The sequence below is a fragment of the Mesoplodon bidens genome (genome assembly GCF_964165515.1).
Source record: "Mesoplodon bidens genome assembly, chromosome: 2".
Lineage (NCBI taxonomy): Eukaryota > Metazoa > Chordata > Mammalia > Artiodactyla > Ziphiidae > Mesoplodon > Mesoplodon bidens.
Window position 1 is genome coordinate 86429121 of NC_138177.1, and position 17326 is coordinate 86446446.

A 17326-nucleotide genomic window follows, 5' to 3' on the forward strand; every position below is an offset into this window, starting at 1 on the left:
CATTTACAATTGGTTCTTTAAAATATACCTTCATAGACATACATAAATATCATAAGTACATACAATTTAGTGAGACTTGTGAGTCCAGCAAAGGCTTCACTAGCATCTTCTATGGCCCACGAAATTTCATTGTTTCTTAAGTTTCTACGAAAATGTCAGGGATAGACAGGTTATGTTAGTCAACATGACCATTACACCATCAGGCATCATCCTGACATAGCAATGTTAATTTTAATTTTGATCCTTACAGTAAAGGTTAAGTTATTTATGATAAACACTCAACTCTTCTTTTTAAAGAATACCTGACATGAGCATGTAAGAACTAATTCTCGAAAGCTAAGAATTAAGCCGACCTTGATAAATAAATTAAGCAACCTGCTAAGAGTATTAATCTTACTAGCTAATAGCCCATAATTGTGTTAGCATATTAAAAACTATAGTCAGGGCCCTACAAAGAGCAGGAGGATTTCAAGATGCAGGGGCTACGGCTTACAAATCTTATTTCAGACTAATGGGATTTTGGGGTGATCCAAGCCTTCCCCTGAGCCCTTAAATCTAAAATGGCTGATAAAAAGTAATGTCAATACAGAGCTTCACAGCTCAACAGCAATTAAACATGCCCCCTGGGAAGTAAGAATGATATACCCATGTGCTAGAGTGATCACTCTGTTTTCTTTAAAAGGAAAAGTATGGATCTTTTAAAATCCACTGTTCCATTCTCAGACAAAATGCAATTGCACCACACCATGTCATGATGGAAGAAATACCAGTTAAAGATATTTAATCGCTTTTGCTTCCTTAAGTCATCTCATAATAAAGCACAAAGTTTTTTGCTTTATAAGACATATGTAGGGCTTCCCTGGTGGCACAGTGGTTGAGAGTCCGCCTGCCGATGCAGGGGACACGGGTTCGTGCGGCCGTCTGGGAAGATCCCACATGCCGCAGAGCAGCTGGGCCCATGAGCCATGGCTGCTGGGCCTGCGCGTCCGGAGCCTGTGCTCCGCAACAGGAGAGGCCACAACAGTGAGAGGCCCACGTACCACAAAAAAAAAAAAAAAAAAAAAAAAGGCGTATGTAAAGTTATGTGAATAACAGTAAGGAGACAGGTGATCACTCTTCCCATTTAGCTATGTCTTTACCTGAAGTGAAAGCTAAGAAAGATCATTTTATTTTACTAAAGAATAAACACTGAAACAACTGATGTCTCAACTCTGCAGGACTTTTCCCTCTCCTCCACAGAACAGCATAAATAGAACTCACTCACCAAAGGGAGTAAGAAGTATATCTACTCTGGCAAGAGCATTGGTCTAAAGCCGGAATATCTCAGATCTGTTCCTAATTTTGCCTTAACTATCTTTGTAGCATTAGATAATCATTTACGTCTGCAATTACTTTCCTAAACTTTAATACTAAAAGTAATAATCAGTGGTGTACTAAAAGAACCTGTCTGCCATCCCATGCACTGCCAAAAGACTACAGCTGCATCTAATATAAATTCCTGAGTTTGCACTGATCTAATTTAACCTTTGATAACATAGAAAAAAGAAAAATTTTTTTTAAAAAAAAGGAAATCACTTTTACTTTTTCAAGGCCAAATCTAAAGGAGGACTACTTCATTAAGTTAAAAAAAAAGAAAAAAGACATCAAACACACACTTGTGCACGCATAGACACCTTCACAAAATTATCATGCTTACTTTGTCACTTATGGTTAGGTCCCAAAGTTGGGAACCTGACTCTTTTCTGAGACCATTTATCAACTAAACCTGATGACCAAAAAGTCCCCTTTTCAGGAACCTTAAGAATCTACAAATTCTACTAATTACTCTTTCTCTTATTCTGCTCTATGTTTGAGATTACTATATTTCATTAAAATACCTCTTCATTCAATTATATTCCATGATCAGGGTAAAACATTCAACTTACAGAACAACAGAAGTTTAGAGTTGAAACTGCCTTTTGCAACCATCTAATCCTATATCCATCCTTCACTGGACATTAAAAAAAAAAAAACAGGAAAGGCTAAGTGATTTTGTTCTTCTGACAGTAAAATGAAAAGCACATGAGGGACTTCCCTGCTGGCGCAGTGGTTAAGCATCCGCCTGCCAATGCAGGGGACACGGGTTCGAGCCCTGGTCCGGGAAGATCCCACATGCTGTAGAGCAACTAAGCCCGTGCACCATAACTACTGAGCCTACGCTCTAGAGCCCACGCACTGCAACTACTGAGCCCACATGCCACAACTATGGAAGCCCACATGCCTAGAGCCCATGCTCCGCAACAAGAGAAGTCACCACAATGAGGAGCCCGTGCACCGCAACAAAGAGTAGCCCCCGCTCGCCACAACTAGAGAAAGCCCGCACGCAGCAACAAAGACCCAACACAGCCAAAAATACATAAATAATAAATAAATAAATACATAAATTTCTTTTTTTAAAAAAAGTACATGAGCTTTAGTATAAAAAAGACCTGGGTTCTAATCCTGGCCCAAACATTTACAAGGTATATGACTTTAAACAAATCATTTAATCTCTCTGAACCTCAGTCTCTCAATACGGAAAAGAGCAATAATATCCCAGTACTCTGAATGCACCTGGCACATATCAGATCATTAATAAATGTCAGTTTTTTCTGTCCAAAGTCATGCAGCAAACTGCTAAAAGTGAAGAGGTCTCCTGCCAGAGCTGTTCCCACTATATGTCCTGCATCCTTTTGAATGAGAAGTGGTAGATCTGGTACACTACTAGTAGTTCAAGGTCAGAGGAGTAAGAAACTGTGCATTCCTGACACTAGCAACTGTGTTTTATTCCACAGTAACTGGCACAATAAGAGAGGCTTTGCTGTTTAGTTAACTCAGAATTAAAGTACAAACTGCAATGGCTAGAGATACATAAAATTTACATATAGGGATAGAGATAAGCAAGACTGTCTTGCCCCAAGGCATAGGAGAGAAGAACTGCAAAATATTAACATACATAATATGTACACTGATTAGTTGTTTTGCTTTAGTGCTTTAAAAAAATTAGTAAAAAAAAAATCCCCAAAAAGGACAGATATACTTACAGTGTCTGAAGATTAGAAAGAAACCTAAATACACCATCAGCAATGTGAGTGACTCTGTTGTCCCCTAAGTTCAATCTCTCCAGTAAGCTCAGACCCACAAAGGCAGATTCATCCAGGCGGGTCAACTGGTTATAGGACAAATCACTAAAAACAGGAAACATGGAAGGTAAAAAATTCACTCTCTTCTAGTTCAACTTTCATATTCTTATTCTATTTACATGATAAATTTAGGGCTTTCAAACTTCTAACAAAGAGGGATATTAGATCTCATTACTGGCCATGGGAATGACTTATTCAATCTGCTCTAGTCTCACAGCTTCCACTGAAATGCCATCTCACACTTACAGTTCAGACAGTCTTTGGCAGAACTCCCATGCATCAGGGCTGATTCTTTCAACAGCATTCTGGCTCACATAGAGCTGTTGTAACATTCGCAAGCCATACAACCACCCCTTGTTCACTTCTGTAAGGTTATTATGCTCCAGTTCTCTGCAGAATTAGAGAAAGAAAGGAGGAAATATGTTTCAAAACAAGGCATGCAGGACTTCCCTGGTGGCACAGTGGTTAAGAATCCGCCTGCCAATGCAGGGGACACGGGTTCGAGCCCTGGTCCAGGAAGATCCCACATGCCGCAGAGCAACTACGCCCGTGCACCACAAATACTGAGCCTGTGCTCTAGAGCCTGTGAGCCACAACTACTGAGCCCGCGCACCACAACTACTGAAGACCACATGCCTAGAGCCCATGCTCCACAATAAGAGAAGCCACCACAATGAGAAGCCTGCACACTGCAACGAAGAGTAGTCCCCGTTCGCCACAACTAGAGAAAGCCCGCGTGCAGCAACAAAGACCTAACGCAGCCTAAAATAAACAAAATTAAATCTTTAAGAAAAAAAAAAAAACCAACAAGGCATGCAATGAGAAGACTCCAAAAATCTTCATTAAGTCTTGCACAGAGAGGCATATACCTTTGCTCAACCCAAGTGAGCAGACAAATTCTATTCATAAATATGTACATGTTTCTTAAGATTTAGTGCAAGAAGCCTGTAAGACTGTCTAAAATATCGTATCTATAAAATCAACTCACCAAGAGATATAGTATACCTGTTCTGGATAAATCCTAATAATTTTCATCAGCCAAACATTAAGGGAATAAACTTTTCAGATGAAATGTTTGGAAGAATGATGACAAAAATACCAGTTAGATAACAAAGCTTAAATCTTAATTTATTTCACATAAGAGAAGGGAGGAAGAGCTAAAGTACTTTGTTATAATTAAAGCTACAATCCTAGAGATCAGCTCGGTGCTTTGTGACCGCCTGGAGGGGTGGGATGGGGAGGGTGGGAGGGAGGGAGATGCATGAGGGAAGGGATGTGGGAACAGATGTATATGTATGACTGATTCACTTTGTTATAAAGCAGAAACTAATTAAAAAAATAAATAAATAAACTTAAAAAAAAAAAAAAGCTACAATCCTAGCTGTTCGGCACTGAAAAGCCCCCGACTCCCTTCCTAACAATCTCCTATTCTAGTTCATAGTACTTACAATTCTTCCATGTTATTCAAGCCAAAAAAAGCTCCATCCTTGAGTTTGCTAATTCCATTCCGCTGCATTTTCAAAGATCTTAAGGAGTCTAGACCTTGGAATGTGAGACCTTCCACAACTTTAATCCTGTTTCTTTTAAGTTCCCTTTAACAAAAATAATTTTACAGTCAGAAAATTGGTTTGCTGATTTGCCCTAATAATAATAAAAAGAAACAGACACTATTAGAAAAAACAATCTTCTTATAATCCATCTATTTAGTTACTCACAAGAATTGGAGGTGAGGTAGCTTGAAGATCTTGGGTGGAATCATGCTAATTCTGTTCCTGTTTAACTTTACCACTAATAAGGAACTTGACAAATTATCGAAGCAACCAGCCTCCAAGATGGTTATCCTATTATTGCTCAAATTCCTAAAATGAACAAGATAACAATAAAAAAAAATTCAGTGAAACTAAACATTCTACCACTGTAAAGCTGCCTCAAGTCTATGACAGAGCCCCAGCTCTACCACTTAGCAACCATATGCAACTTTACAAATCATTTAACTGCTTTGTTTCTTCAAGTACAAAGTAAGGATAATACCTACTTCATTTGGGTTGAAACAGTATGCGTGAATATGCTTTGTAAACTAAAACACTAGCACTCACGCTAATTATCACCACCATTACACAGGTTAAGCACTGTTTAACAAACTACTCCCATCTACCTTTTACATAACTGTTAGTAAAACACAATCCAGAATTAAATCTCAAAAATTGCCCTGGATACTTAATATTTTCTGAAAATAGTGTACTCTTTAAGGGCAGAAAAAAACCCAAAAAAATCTAACCTAGGTTTGTTTCAAATAAGCATATCAAAATCACAATAAATAAGACATATCTGGGAAGATAAATATCAATGAAAAATAAACATGCACTTCAAATTAAATCTAGTTTAAACTCTATTTTACTTACAGGTATTTAAGCTGCATTCGAGGAAATGAAGATGTCTTGACTTCTGATATTATATTTGAGCTGAGATCTAAACTCTCGAGAGCAGGGTAAAACTGGAACGCTTCTGCATTTATTTCTGGGATTATATTATGGACTCTATAAAACAAAGATTATATTGAAGATATTGCCAGTGATCCACCGTAAACCACAAAAATGTTAAATAATTAGGATCAACAACAAGGGTACCTAAAACAAAACCAAAAATCTGTGTACTATGCATAATTTAAGTAAAAGACCTGAAATTATATTTACTTACAATGAGAGAAGAGTAATATTAGTGGTTGGTTCTCCAAAATATGGGATTTCAGTTAGCTCATTATAATTCATTTTCCTGAATAGGGGGAAAAATAGATATAAAAATTTAGTGAGGGAAATGCTACCTCGAGTTCTAGTTTCTGGCTAGTACATATTCTTTAGGATAAATGCCAAATTTGAAAAAAGTCTATGACCCAGAATGAGTTAGACTAAATATTTTCCACTGAGAAATTAGAGATTTTAATAAAAAAATGTTTTCATGGTATAGATCTATGATTTGATACCAATTCTAGAAAGGTTAGGAAATACTTTGCACATTAAATATTTTTAATCCCAGCAAGGTTCTTTGAATGGTTACTCTTATGACAGCTAATTTAAGTCCTTCTTAAACAAAGAAAGAATAATTCATATCTCTCTATATATATTTATTCGTAGTAAATAAAATAAATTTATATATGTTAATTAAATAAACTTTTAAAATACACACGCACACACATATTTTTTTGTTACTCAAAGTTAGGGAAAGTTGCTTGAGACCACAGACCTAACAGATTATCTCAATTGTTTTAGTAGCAAATCTAATGCAATCACATTTCACCAACCTGTTTTTCAATCACTGAATAACCTCAACAATCTAGAATACAGAAAAGAAGCCAGAAGTAAAAGGCCTCCGAGTAACCAACTGAAGTTACAAAGTCCATGTAATAAATAATAAAGCCATGCACTTCCCACTGAGCATTTTCCTTTCCTCAGGACCTACTCTTTCAGCTAATAAGCTTGTCAATTGTTCATTCAGTCCACAGCAGATTAGGAGCAGCCAATTTGAGGCACGGAAGGAGAGAATGCAGAGACAATGAGAGCACAAAGTACCCCTTGTCAGAAAGAAATTCAAAAGAAAAATTCATCTGAGGATTCTGAGGGTGTTTAGTATAGAGGTAAACAGGCCTCAACAGTTGTGCCTCTGGGAATACCACAATGCAATAACTGATATTAATAATATTTTAGAAACTTCTCTCCAGAAACTACATAATAATACATCTCAGTACTAAAGGAAAAACTTCAATGAAGAGGAAAACTGAATTATATTAACTACCATATTCCAGGTGATACCAAAAATATTGTATTTCATATAAACCTACTTCAGACATGATGCTTCCACCTTAGACGAGTCAAAACATTAAAAAAAAAAATTTACACAATACAGAGTTTCACTGGCTGAAACTCTGGCAAAAAAAAATAAAATATATTCACTCTGAAGAGGGAAAATCTTACTTTAGGCCCCAAGGAAGTAGAATAGTATTTCTACACAGTTTACAACTTGAAATCACCAATGCAATGGCATAATACACAGACGGTTTGTGATACTAACAAAGCCAAAGACAAGTTTAGGCTTTTAAACGTGTTTTAATCTAAAGTCTTCTTTCCTTCAATTTTTTGACATTTTTGCATTAAACATCCTGAAATTCATAATTCATCAAATCACCTCAAATAATTTAATGTAACTTTAAATAAATAAAAATAACTTACACTTCTTGTAATGTTTGAGATTCCAAGCTGATGTTCCAGTTAGACAACCGATTATGACTCAAATCCCTAAATGGAAGACAAGAGATCATTCTTAGCTTAGCCCTGGAAAGCACACTTAAAGGAAAGGAAAAAAAAAAAAAAAAGAAACAAAAATAGGAATCTAAAAGTCCTATCAGAATGTGAATTGGTACAGCCACTATGGAGAAGAATATGGAGGTTCCTTAAAAAACTACAAATAGAACCACCATATGACCCAGCAATCCCACTACTGGGCATATACCCTGAGAAAACCATAATTCAAAAAGAGTCATGTACCAAAATGTTCATTGCAGCTCTATTTACAATAGCCTGGAGATGGAAACAACCTAAGTGTCCATCATCGGATGAATGGATAAAGAAGATGTGGCACATATATACAATGGAATATTACTCAGCCATAAAAAGAAATGAAATTGAGCTATTTGTAATGAGGTGGATAGACCTAGAGTCTGTCAAACAGAGTGAAGTAAGTCAGAAAGAGAAAGACAAAGACCGTATGCTAACACATATATATGGAATTTAAGAAAAAAAAGAATGTCATGAAGAACCTAGGGGTAAAACAGGAATAAAGACACAGACCTAGTTGAGAATGGACTTGAGGATATGGGGAGGGGGAAGGGTAAGCTGTGACAAAGCGAAAGAGAGGCATGGACATATACACTACCAAACGTAAGGTAGATAGATAGTGGGAAGCAGCCGCAGAGCACAGGGAGATCCGCTCGGTGCTTTGTGACCGCCTGGAGGGGTGGGATGGGAAGGGTGGGAGGGAGGGAGATGCATGAGGGAAGGGATGTGGGAACAGATGTATATGTATGACTGATTCACTTTGTTATAAAGCAGAAACTAATTAAAAAAAAAAAAAGAGAAATCTAGAAACAATAAATGCTGGAGAGGGTGTGGAGAAAAGGGAACACTCTTGCACTGCTGGTGGGAATGTGAATTGGTACAGCCACTATGGAGAACGGTATGGAGGTTCCTTAAAAAACTACAAATAGAACTACCATATGACCCAGCAATCCCACTACTGGGCATATACCCTGAGAAAACCATAATTCCAAAAGAGACATGTACCAAAATGTTCATTGCAGCTCTATTCACAATAGCCCGGAGCTGGAAACAACCTAAGTGTCCATCATCGGATGAATGGATAAAGAAGATGTGGCACATATATACAATGGAATATTACTCAGCCATAAAAAGAAACGAAACTGAGCTATTTGTAATGAGGTGGATAGACCTAGAGTCTGTCATACAGAGTGAAGTTAGTCAGAAAGAGAAAGACAAATACCGTATGCTAACACATATATACGGAATTTAAAAAAAAAATGTCATGAAGAACCTAGGGGCAAAACGGGAATGAAGACGCAGACCTACTTGAGAATGGACTTGAGGATATGGGGAGGGGGAAGGGTGGGCTGTGACAAGGCGAAAGAGAGGCATGGACGTGTATACACTACCAAACGTCAGGTAGATAGATAGTGGGAAGCAGCCGCAGAGCACAGGGAGATCAGCTCGGTGCTTTGTGACCGCCTGGAGGGGTGGGATGGGGAGGGTGGGAGGGAGGGAGATGCATGAGGGAAGGGATGTGGGAACAGATGTATATGTATGACTGATTCACTTTGTTATAAAGCAGAAACTAATTAAAAAAATAAATAAATAAACTTAAAAAAAAAAAAAAAAAAAAAAAAAAAAAAAAAAAAAAAAAAAAAAAAAAAAAAGAGTCATGTACCAAAATGTTCATTGCAGCTCTATTTACAATAGCCTGGAGATGGAAACAACCTAAGTGTCCATCATCGGATGAATGGATAAAGAAGATGTGGCACATATATACAATGGAATATTACTCAGCCATAAAAAGAAATGAAATTGAGCTATTTGTAATGAGGTGGATAGACCTAGAGTCTGTCAAACAGAGTGAAGTAAGTCAGAAAGAGAAAGACAAAGACCGTATGCTAACACATATATATGGAATTTAAGAAAAAAAAGAATGTCATGAAGAACCTAGGGGTAAAACAGGAATAAAGACACAGACCTAGTTGAGAATGGACTTGAGGATATGGGGAAGGGTAAGCTGTGACAAAGCGAAAGAGAGGCATGGACATATATACACTACCAAACGTAAGGTAGATAGCTAGTGGGAAGCAGCCGCATAGCACAGGGAGATCAGCTTGGTGTTTTGTGACCGCCTGGAGGGGTGGGATAGGGAGGGTGGGAGGGAGGGAGACACAAGAGGGAAGAGATATGGGAACAGATGTATATGTATAACTGATTCACTTTGTTATAAAGCAGAAACTAACAAAAAATAAAAAAATAAAATAAAATAAAACCCCTATCAAATGTGAATTTAAGTAGTACAGATAAAAAGAAATGTTTATAAAGGATGAATAAAAATTTATGTAGATTTCAAAATAGCTCTTTTACTTTTTCCTTTTTATGAGGGTTTTTTGTTTTTGTTTTTAGTAACTAGGAAATACATTCACATGGTTCAATAATCAAAAAGTATAAAAGGATATACAGTAAAAAGTCTCCCACCCTTGTCTCCAGCCATCCAATTTCCCTCCCCAACAGCAACAAGTGAAAATATACCATTTCTTTTACAGCCTGTCAGATACTTTATGCATGTACCAGAAAAGTTTTACACAAATGGTAGAATAATTTACACATTATTTTGCCCCTTGGTTTTTTCACTTAACAACACGTCTTGTAGATCATTCCACAGAGATATTATAGTTTCTTTATCCCTTCTAGTGATTATGTTACACTTTATTATAATGCAGTATGCTTTACATACTTTTGAAAGAAATATATACTTTTAAAGTAACATAATATAAAGTAATATATACTTTTAAAGTAATATATACTTTATATAATATATAATATATTACACTTTAGCTGTAGATAAACTTGAAGATGGATTAGATTTCACAAGTCAAGACAGTGAGCTCTGTATTAGAATTGGGGTTGACCACATCCTTGATAGAGATGTAGTCTTCCTTAAAAGCAAAAAAAGCAATCTAGCATCAGAGAAGGGAAATTCATCTCACTCCAAGTTACGTTAATGATTATGGTGGTGGTGGCGGCAGCAGCTAAACATTTATTAAGTGCCAGGCACTCTTCTACGCACTTTACACATATAAATCTGCCTAAATCCACACAACAACTTTATGAGGCAAATACTTTTACAATCCTCACTTTCCAGACATAGAAACAGAGATTAATAATTTGTCAATCCAAGGTCACACAGCTGATAAGTGAGGAAGTCAAAAACTTGAAATTCCATCTCACTTCTAGTGAGTAGTTTATTAGATACAGCAGAGATTTTACTCAAATCAGTCATGAGTCTAAATATTTAAATAGGCTTAAAAATTCACCCTGCTGCTTTCTGGCATCTTTTCAAGACTGAGGTGGAATCTAGCCCACACAAGCTGTCTGCCCAAGAGATGCATTACACATTACAATATGGCTAGCAATAGGGATACACTAGAGAAACATTACAGACCACTTTATCTCACTGTACCACCACGGGCAGTTGACAGATGCATGCAGTTTTGAACAATGTCTCTATCACAGCACAACAATTTGTTCTCAGCTAGTTTCGTGCCTGTCCATCTGTAAAACCTAGCCACTTTCATTTAAGAGCTTAATTTACACCATAATATAACTAAAGCTAGATCAAACTGTCACTTTTTCACACAGTTCTAAATCCTTTATTCTAAGATATATGGCACCAGGTATCAGCTCAAGGACACTCATGAATGGAGGGGTGTGTTGGGAAATGTTAAGAGAGAAAAACATGAATTCACTCCACATAAAAATCTTAGGGGCCTCCCTGGTGGCGCAGTGGTTGAGAGTCCGTCCGCCTGCCGATGCAGGGGATACGGGTTCGTGCCCTGGTCTGGGAGGATCCCATGTGCCGCGGAGCGGCTGGGCCCGTGAGCCATGGCCGCTGGGCCTGTGCATCCGGAGCCTGTGCTCCGCAACGGGAGAGGCCACAACAGTGAGAGGCCCGCATACCGCAAAAAGAAAAAAAAAAAAAAAAAAAAATCTTATATGCAGACACTGTCATCCAATTCACACTTGCTACAGAACAACAAACACAAAATTTCACACGAGTGAAAAGATGTTTATTTACTGTGGTGTTTCAACTTAAGGAGAAATGCGACTGCTCTAATTTAAGTTAGATACTCCATATTCTACTCCAAGGTGGCTGGTCTGGCAAACAGAGAGCTAATATCATCTGTATAGTAGGCTACCACAGCATCATTTACTTGTACATCTCATGCTTTCTGGAATTTTCCTTTTACAGATTAAGGGCTTTTTTTTTTTTTTTTTTTTTTTTTTTGGTACGCGGGTCTCTCACTGCTGTGGCCTCTCCCGTTGTGGAGCACAGGCTCCAGACGCGCAGGCTCAGCGGCCACGGCTCACGGGCCCAGCCACTGCGCGGCATGTGGGATCCCCCTGTACCAGGGCACGAACTCGTGTCCCCTGCATCGGCAGGCGGACTCTCAACCACTGCGCCACCAGGGAAGCCCAGGGCTTTCATTTTAATCAGTGCCTCTAATGCCTTTCCAAACCCTACCTCCTTGGCAGTATAACTTTTGATTGTACTATCCCCTATATTTCTCTCATGGATGTCAATGACGACCAGAAAATCAATTTTAAAGAAAACCATTATTAAAGAAATCTAAAGCAATCAGATTAAACTCAACTTATACATAGTATAAACCACTATATATTCAGTATCGGTGAAAACTGTCCACTGTCTCTACTGGGTGAAAGAATAATTTTCTCTGTGTGTTTGAAAAACCTCTAACGCTTTTTGATGGAATCCAAAAGATACCTGAAATAATTTGGAGCCTCTCTACAGACTAATGCTTTCTTAAGAATATATGCTTCAGGGCTTCCCTGGTGGTGCACTGGTTAAGAATCCACCTGCCAATGCAGGGGACACAGGTTCCAACCTTGCTCCAGGAAGATCCCACATGCCACGGAGCAACTAAGTCCGTGCACCACAACTACTGAGCCTGCGCTCTAGAGCCTGCAAACTGCAACTACTGAGCCCATGTGCCACAACTACTGAAGCCCACACGCCTAGAGCCCATGCTCCACAACAAGAGAAGCACTGCAACGAGAAGCCTGCGCACTGCCACAGAGTAGCCCCTGTTCGCCACAACTAGAGAAAGTCTGCACGCAGCAACGAAGACTCAGTGCAGCCAAAAATAAATAAAATAAATAAATTTATTTTTTTAAAAAAAGAATATATGCCTCGGGCTTCCCTGGTGGCTCCGTGGTTAAGAATACGCCTGCCAATGCAGGGGACACGGGTTTGAGCCCTGGTCCAGGAGGATCCCACATGCCGCGGAGCAGCTAAGCCTGCGTGCCACAACTGCTGAGCCTGTGCTCTAGAGCCCGTGAGCCACAAGTACTGAGCCCACGTGCCACAACTTCTGAAGCCCACACACCTGGATCCTGTGCTCCACAACAAGAGAAGCCACCGCAATGAGAAGCCTGCACACAGCAATGAAGAGTAGCCCCCAGTTGCCCCAACTAGAGAAAGCCCACGTGCAGCAACACAGACCCAACGCAGCCAAAAATTAATTAATTAATTAATTTTAAATATATATATATATGTATATATATATATGCCTCATAGGTCAGAACCGCATATAATGAGGCTCTCTGGACTTTTCTGCAACAAATCCACATTGAACAGATTAAAAAACACTAAAAGTAAGCTGAAATACACTCCCAAAGTGGTACTATCGTAGAAAGCAACTAGTATAAATCATATAGCTGTTTTCTCAAAATACCAGATGTGTAACTTGAATTATATGGATTGATCTGATCACCAGGTATTCATGCAATAAGCATTGACTGAACCATGTGCCAGACACTGTGCTAAGTGCTAAGGTTACAACCACTGTCAACTTTAGTAACCTTTTTGTCTTTTTTGAAAGCAACATTTGTAGTACTCTGTGGAGTCACTTCAAAATGGTAAACATAAATTCAACATCAACTCAACTACTATCCTTCACTGAAAAATGTGTAAATTAACTTTCTTTTATACCTAAATTTCACTCTGGCATTTAATATGACATGGGTATACGAAGGTACACAGACACACTCTTGCTCTCCGTAAGAAATTTCCAATTTATTTTTTTTAAGTAGTCCAAAAAGGCTGAAGAAGATAAATTTGAAGATTTCAAATATCAGATGTAAAACTCTTAGATTAAGAATTTGAATAATTTTCAAAATGAAAGTCTCTGTTCTTGCCAGTGGCCAGTCATTAATTTCATTTAGTTCACATAAACTAATGCTAGTTTATCTGTTTGTTTTTGTTTTTTAAGTGCAAGTCCTGAAATGGAGAATGTCTTTCAAAGATTTTCCCCTTGAAATATCCTTAAAATGCACTTAAATAGTTGAAGTAATCTAATGCTTGACAAACACAACCTCGAGTCTAGCTTTTTAACAGTCAATAATCTTTATTTTTTAACAGCACTGATATCTGAATATTTATGGATACGATGTTTGGAGAGTAAAGGTCTCTCAGGCCTTACTTATTAGCTCAGTGTTATACTCAGTTCCCACTCATGCTAATCTACAGGGATGTAGCTGTAATAAAAGATGAATTATTAAAGTTCTTGATACCATGTGGAGCCAGAGGTGCCATTAATGTAGCCATTTTGTACCATCAGGGTGTAAATAATTTATAGGATATGCAGAGCAATCACACAACAGTTTGAGGAGAATCAAGTTCTGCAAGCTAATTGCAAAGAAGTCCTGTAGCAATGGAGATGCTGAAGATTTCTTCTGCCCAGTCATACATGTACACTTTTGAATCATCATCAATCTTTTTTGTTTTTGAGAATCTGCTGTTTTGAGATAGCTTTTGGTATAAAGCTGTTAGTGATAAAGGAAAAGTAAACCTAAAAGCAGACAGAATTTTGAGTTGTTCTGGGATCCCTGTCTTTAGTATACTCAAAGAGTACTTAAGATAATCAGCCTGTTAAATCACAGTACTGGGACATCCCTGGTGGCACAGTGGTTAAGAATCTGCCTGCTGGAGACACTTTATTTTCCTCCCTCCTTCCCTCCTCTCCTCCCTTCCCTTCCCCTCTCCTCCCCTCTCTCCTCCTTCCCCACTAAAAAAAAAAAAAAAAAAGGGAATCCGCCTGCCAATGCAGGGGACACGGGTTCAAGCCCTGCTCTGGGAAGATCCTACCTGATGCAGAGCAACTAAGCCCATGCGCCACAACTACTAAGCCTGCACTCTACAGCCTCCGAGCCACAACTACTGAGCCTGCGCGCCTAGAGCCCGTGCTCCTCAACAAGAGGAGCCACCGCAATGAGAAGCCCGCTCACTGCAACGAAGAGCAGCCCCCGCTCACCACAACTAGAGAAAGCCCGTGCACAGCAATGAAGAACCTACGTAGCCAAAAACAAATATATAATAAATAAATCACAGTACTATAAATGAGCGAAATGATAATCCTGAGTATATTTTTTAAAGTAAATTACACTGGATACACTCTAATTAGCAAAACAGGGATTTCCATTCACAAAAGAAAGGGCAAATTATGCTGGATATATACATAAAACATTGTCATACCCAAACTATTGGAAATATAATATGTTATTATCTTTTAACTTTTTGCAAAGGGCCCCTTTATCAGAAATTTTGTTATCGTTGAAGTTCACAGCTCAGCCTATTCTCAAAAGCTTGTATTACAGCATGAAGCATAATGCTATTCCAAATTAAAGTTTCATCCTTCAATTGCATTACTTATTTACACTGTACAACACTTTTTATATGAATCCAAAAAGTTGGATGTGGTAGGAAAATGGGAGCATTAATTTTCAAGAATAAGAGGCATATCTTATTTTCTTCCATTATCTTTCCCTGGGTTCTGAATGACTGAAAACATTGCTTCACTGTGGGGACTACAACAACAAAACAAGAAATATGAATTCTACGCTACCTTTAAGAATAGAGTTTTTGCAACCCAGTTCTGGTACCTGGGGCAAGTCATTTAACCTCTCTAAACTTCAGTCTCATCTACCATTAAATAAGGATACTAGTACCTACCTCAATGGATTGCTCAGGTGATTAAAAGGATATAAATAAGATGCTTAGACTCCAGGTCAGTGTGTAAATAGTAGATTATATAATACTAGATTTGAAATAGAATGATGGTCCAGCACTCTCACCTTTTCTATGTATTTATCTTTTGTACACACAGGCGTAATCCACTTCCCAAGGTAAAATCTTAATTAATTGGAACTACTCCCCTAAATTAGCTTATTAAAGTAATAAATATTGCTTCTGAATTCCAATTTCATGAGAAAGATGCCAATAACAAGGCAGCCCACCAAAGATTTGGTCAAATTATTGAGGTATAAACCTATATCACAAGATATGATGTTTTAGAATAACCTAAGAATTCTATTCTATATAGAGTCATATAATCATTAAGAGATATCTACCAGGAAGTTACTGTAATAGCAAAATCATAAAATAAAAAGAAATCTAAATGTTCAATAAAATGGGATCAGTTAAAATAACTTATGAAAGTTCCATACAATGGAAATCTCTGCAGCCAGTAAAAAGAATAGCATAAGGAATATGGTCAATAATATTGTAATAACTTTGTATGGAGACAGATGGTTATCATGACACCAGGCTAATCATGGTGATCACTTCATAATGCACATGCGAATTTTTAAAAATGCATGCAACTGTCAAATCATTATGTAGCACACCTGAAACTAACATAATATTGTAAATCAATTATATTTCAATTAAAAAATAAAAGAATAACAGATATTTATACATAGTGCATAGTACAGCTTTGTGGTGGGGAGGTGTTTCTAAAGAAAAGGGAAAAGATATATGTGTAAAACTCTGTGGAAGTATACCCAAGGAACAGTTAACAGTGAATTTTCCTTAGGTGGAACAAGGAACTTGTTACTTTCCCATTTTATATGCTTTTGTACTGTTTTAATAGTTTATCACGGAAAAGTATTATTTAAAAATAAACTCACACATAAAATCTATCTTTAGCCCAGAATGTGACTAGGAAAGAAGATTTTAATTGTTACTTTTCTAAGAGACTAGAATTGTTCTTACAGAATGTTTTCAGAATAATGCTCTAAACTGACCCAATCAGATTAATTATGACACTAGACAAAGGAAAAAATAATAATTAGATGTATTTTGCATTCCTAATCAGTAGTATACCTCAGAAAGATAGTGGAACCCACATACTAGATTTAGTTTTTAGACTGATCTATGAAACAGTAAATTGCATTTTAGAACCCAGTGTCTGGCCTTCAAATTTCAAGCCAATGAACAGCTGAATTTTTAGCAAGCAGTACAAAACCACAGCATATTAATCCCATGTTTTTAATGTTTTTTCCACTTAGAATAAAAAATAATTCAGCAGTAGCAGAACAAAGGCTGTTGCTTATACATGAAAATATACAGAAAGCTAAGATACTTTCCATCATCATTAGTGAGCATTTTCTGACTATGAACTGGGTTCACATCTTCTTATCAGACTATTTTATATTTGGATAGACCATATTATAATTATTAAGTTATTATATTTTGGGGAGTGAATAGATATTAAATTTAATATAAACTGTCTTATCACTTACGTTATTGGCAGAGAAGGAAGGTCTAATCAAAGCCATGCATTAGTTGGGTTTCTCATTATTATCTCTTAACACCCATGTAGTTTAACCTGGCACCAAGTCTAATATCTCCTCAAATAAGCATAATTATGCTCAGGGTTGGCTATGTTTTTCCTGCTGCCATCTGCCAAGATTTTGATTGTATAACTAAGATGTCATAGTGATTTTGAAATGGATATACAAAAAATAAAAATGTATAAGAGAAAGCCA

At 37.5% G+C, this 17326-nt stretch overlaps 1 protein-coding gene across 5 annotated transcripts in view; it reads right to left on the bottom strand.

The window, feature by feature from the left end:
• Positions 1-17326, bottom strand: part of LRIG2 (leucine rich repeats and immunoglobulin like domains 2) — a 101806-nt gene that overhangs the window by 62091 nt on the left and 22389 nt on the right. For all 5 annotated transcript variants that reach the window (XM_081222419.1, XM_081222418.1, XM_081222421.1 and 2 more), the window contains 8 exons: positions 7385-7450; positions 5859-5933; positions 5564-5698; positions 4877-5020; positions 4610-4753; positions 3408-3551; positions 3063-3206; positions 64-144 (listed from right to left, as the gene is read on the bottom strand). In XM_081222419.1, coding sequence (XP_081078545.1) covers positions 64-144; positions 3063-3206; positions 3408-3551; positions 4610-4753; positions 4877-5020; positions 5564-5698; positions 5859-5933; positions 7385-7450 — 933 coding nt within the window. The remainder of the gene's footprint in view (positions 1-63; positions 145-3062; positions 3207-3407; positions 3552-4609; positions 4754-4876; positions 5021-5563; positions 5699-5858; positions 5934-7384; positions 7451-17326) is intronic.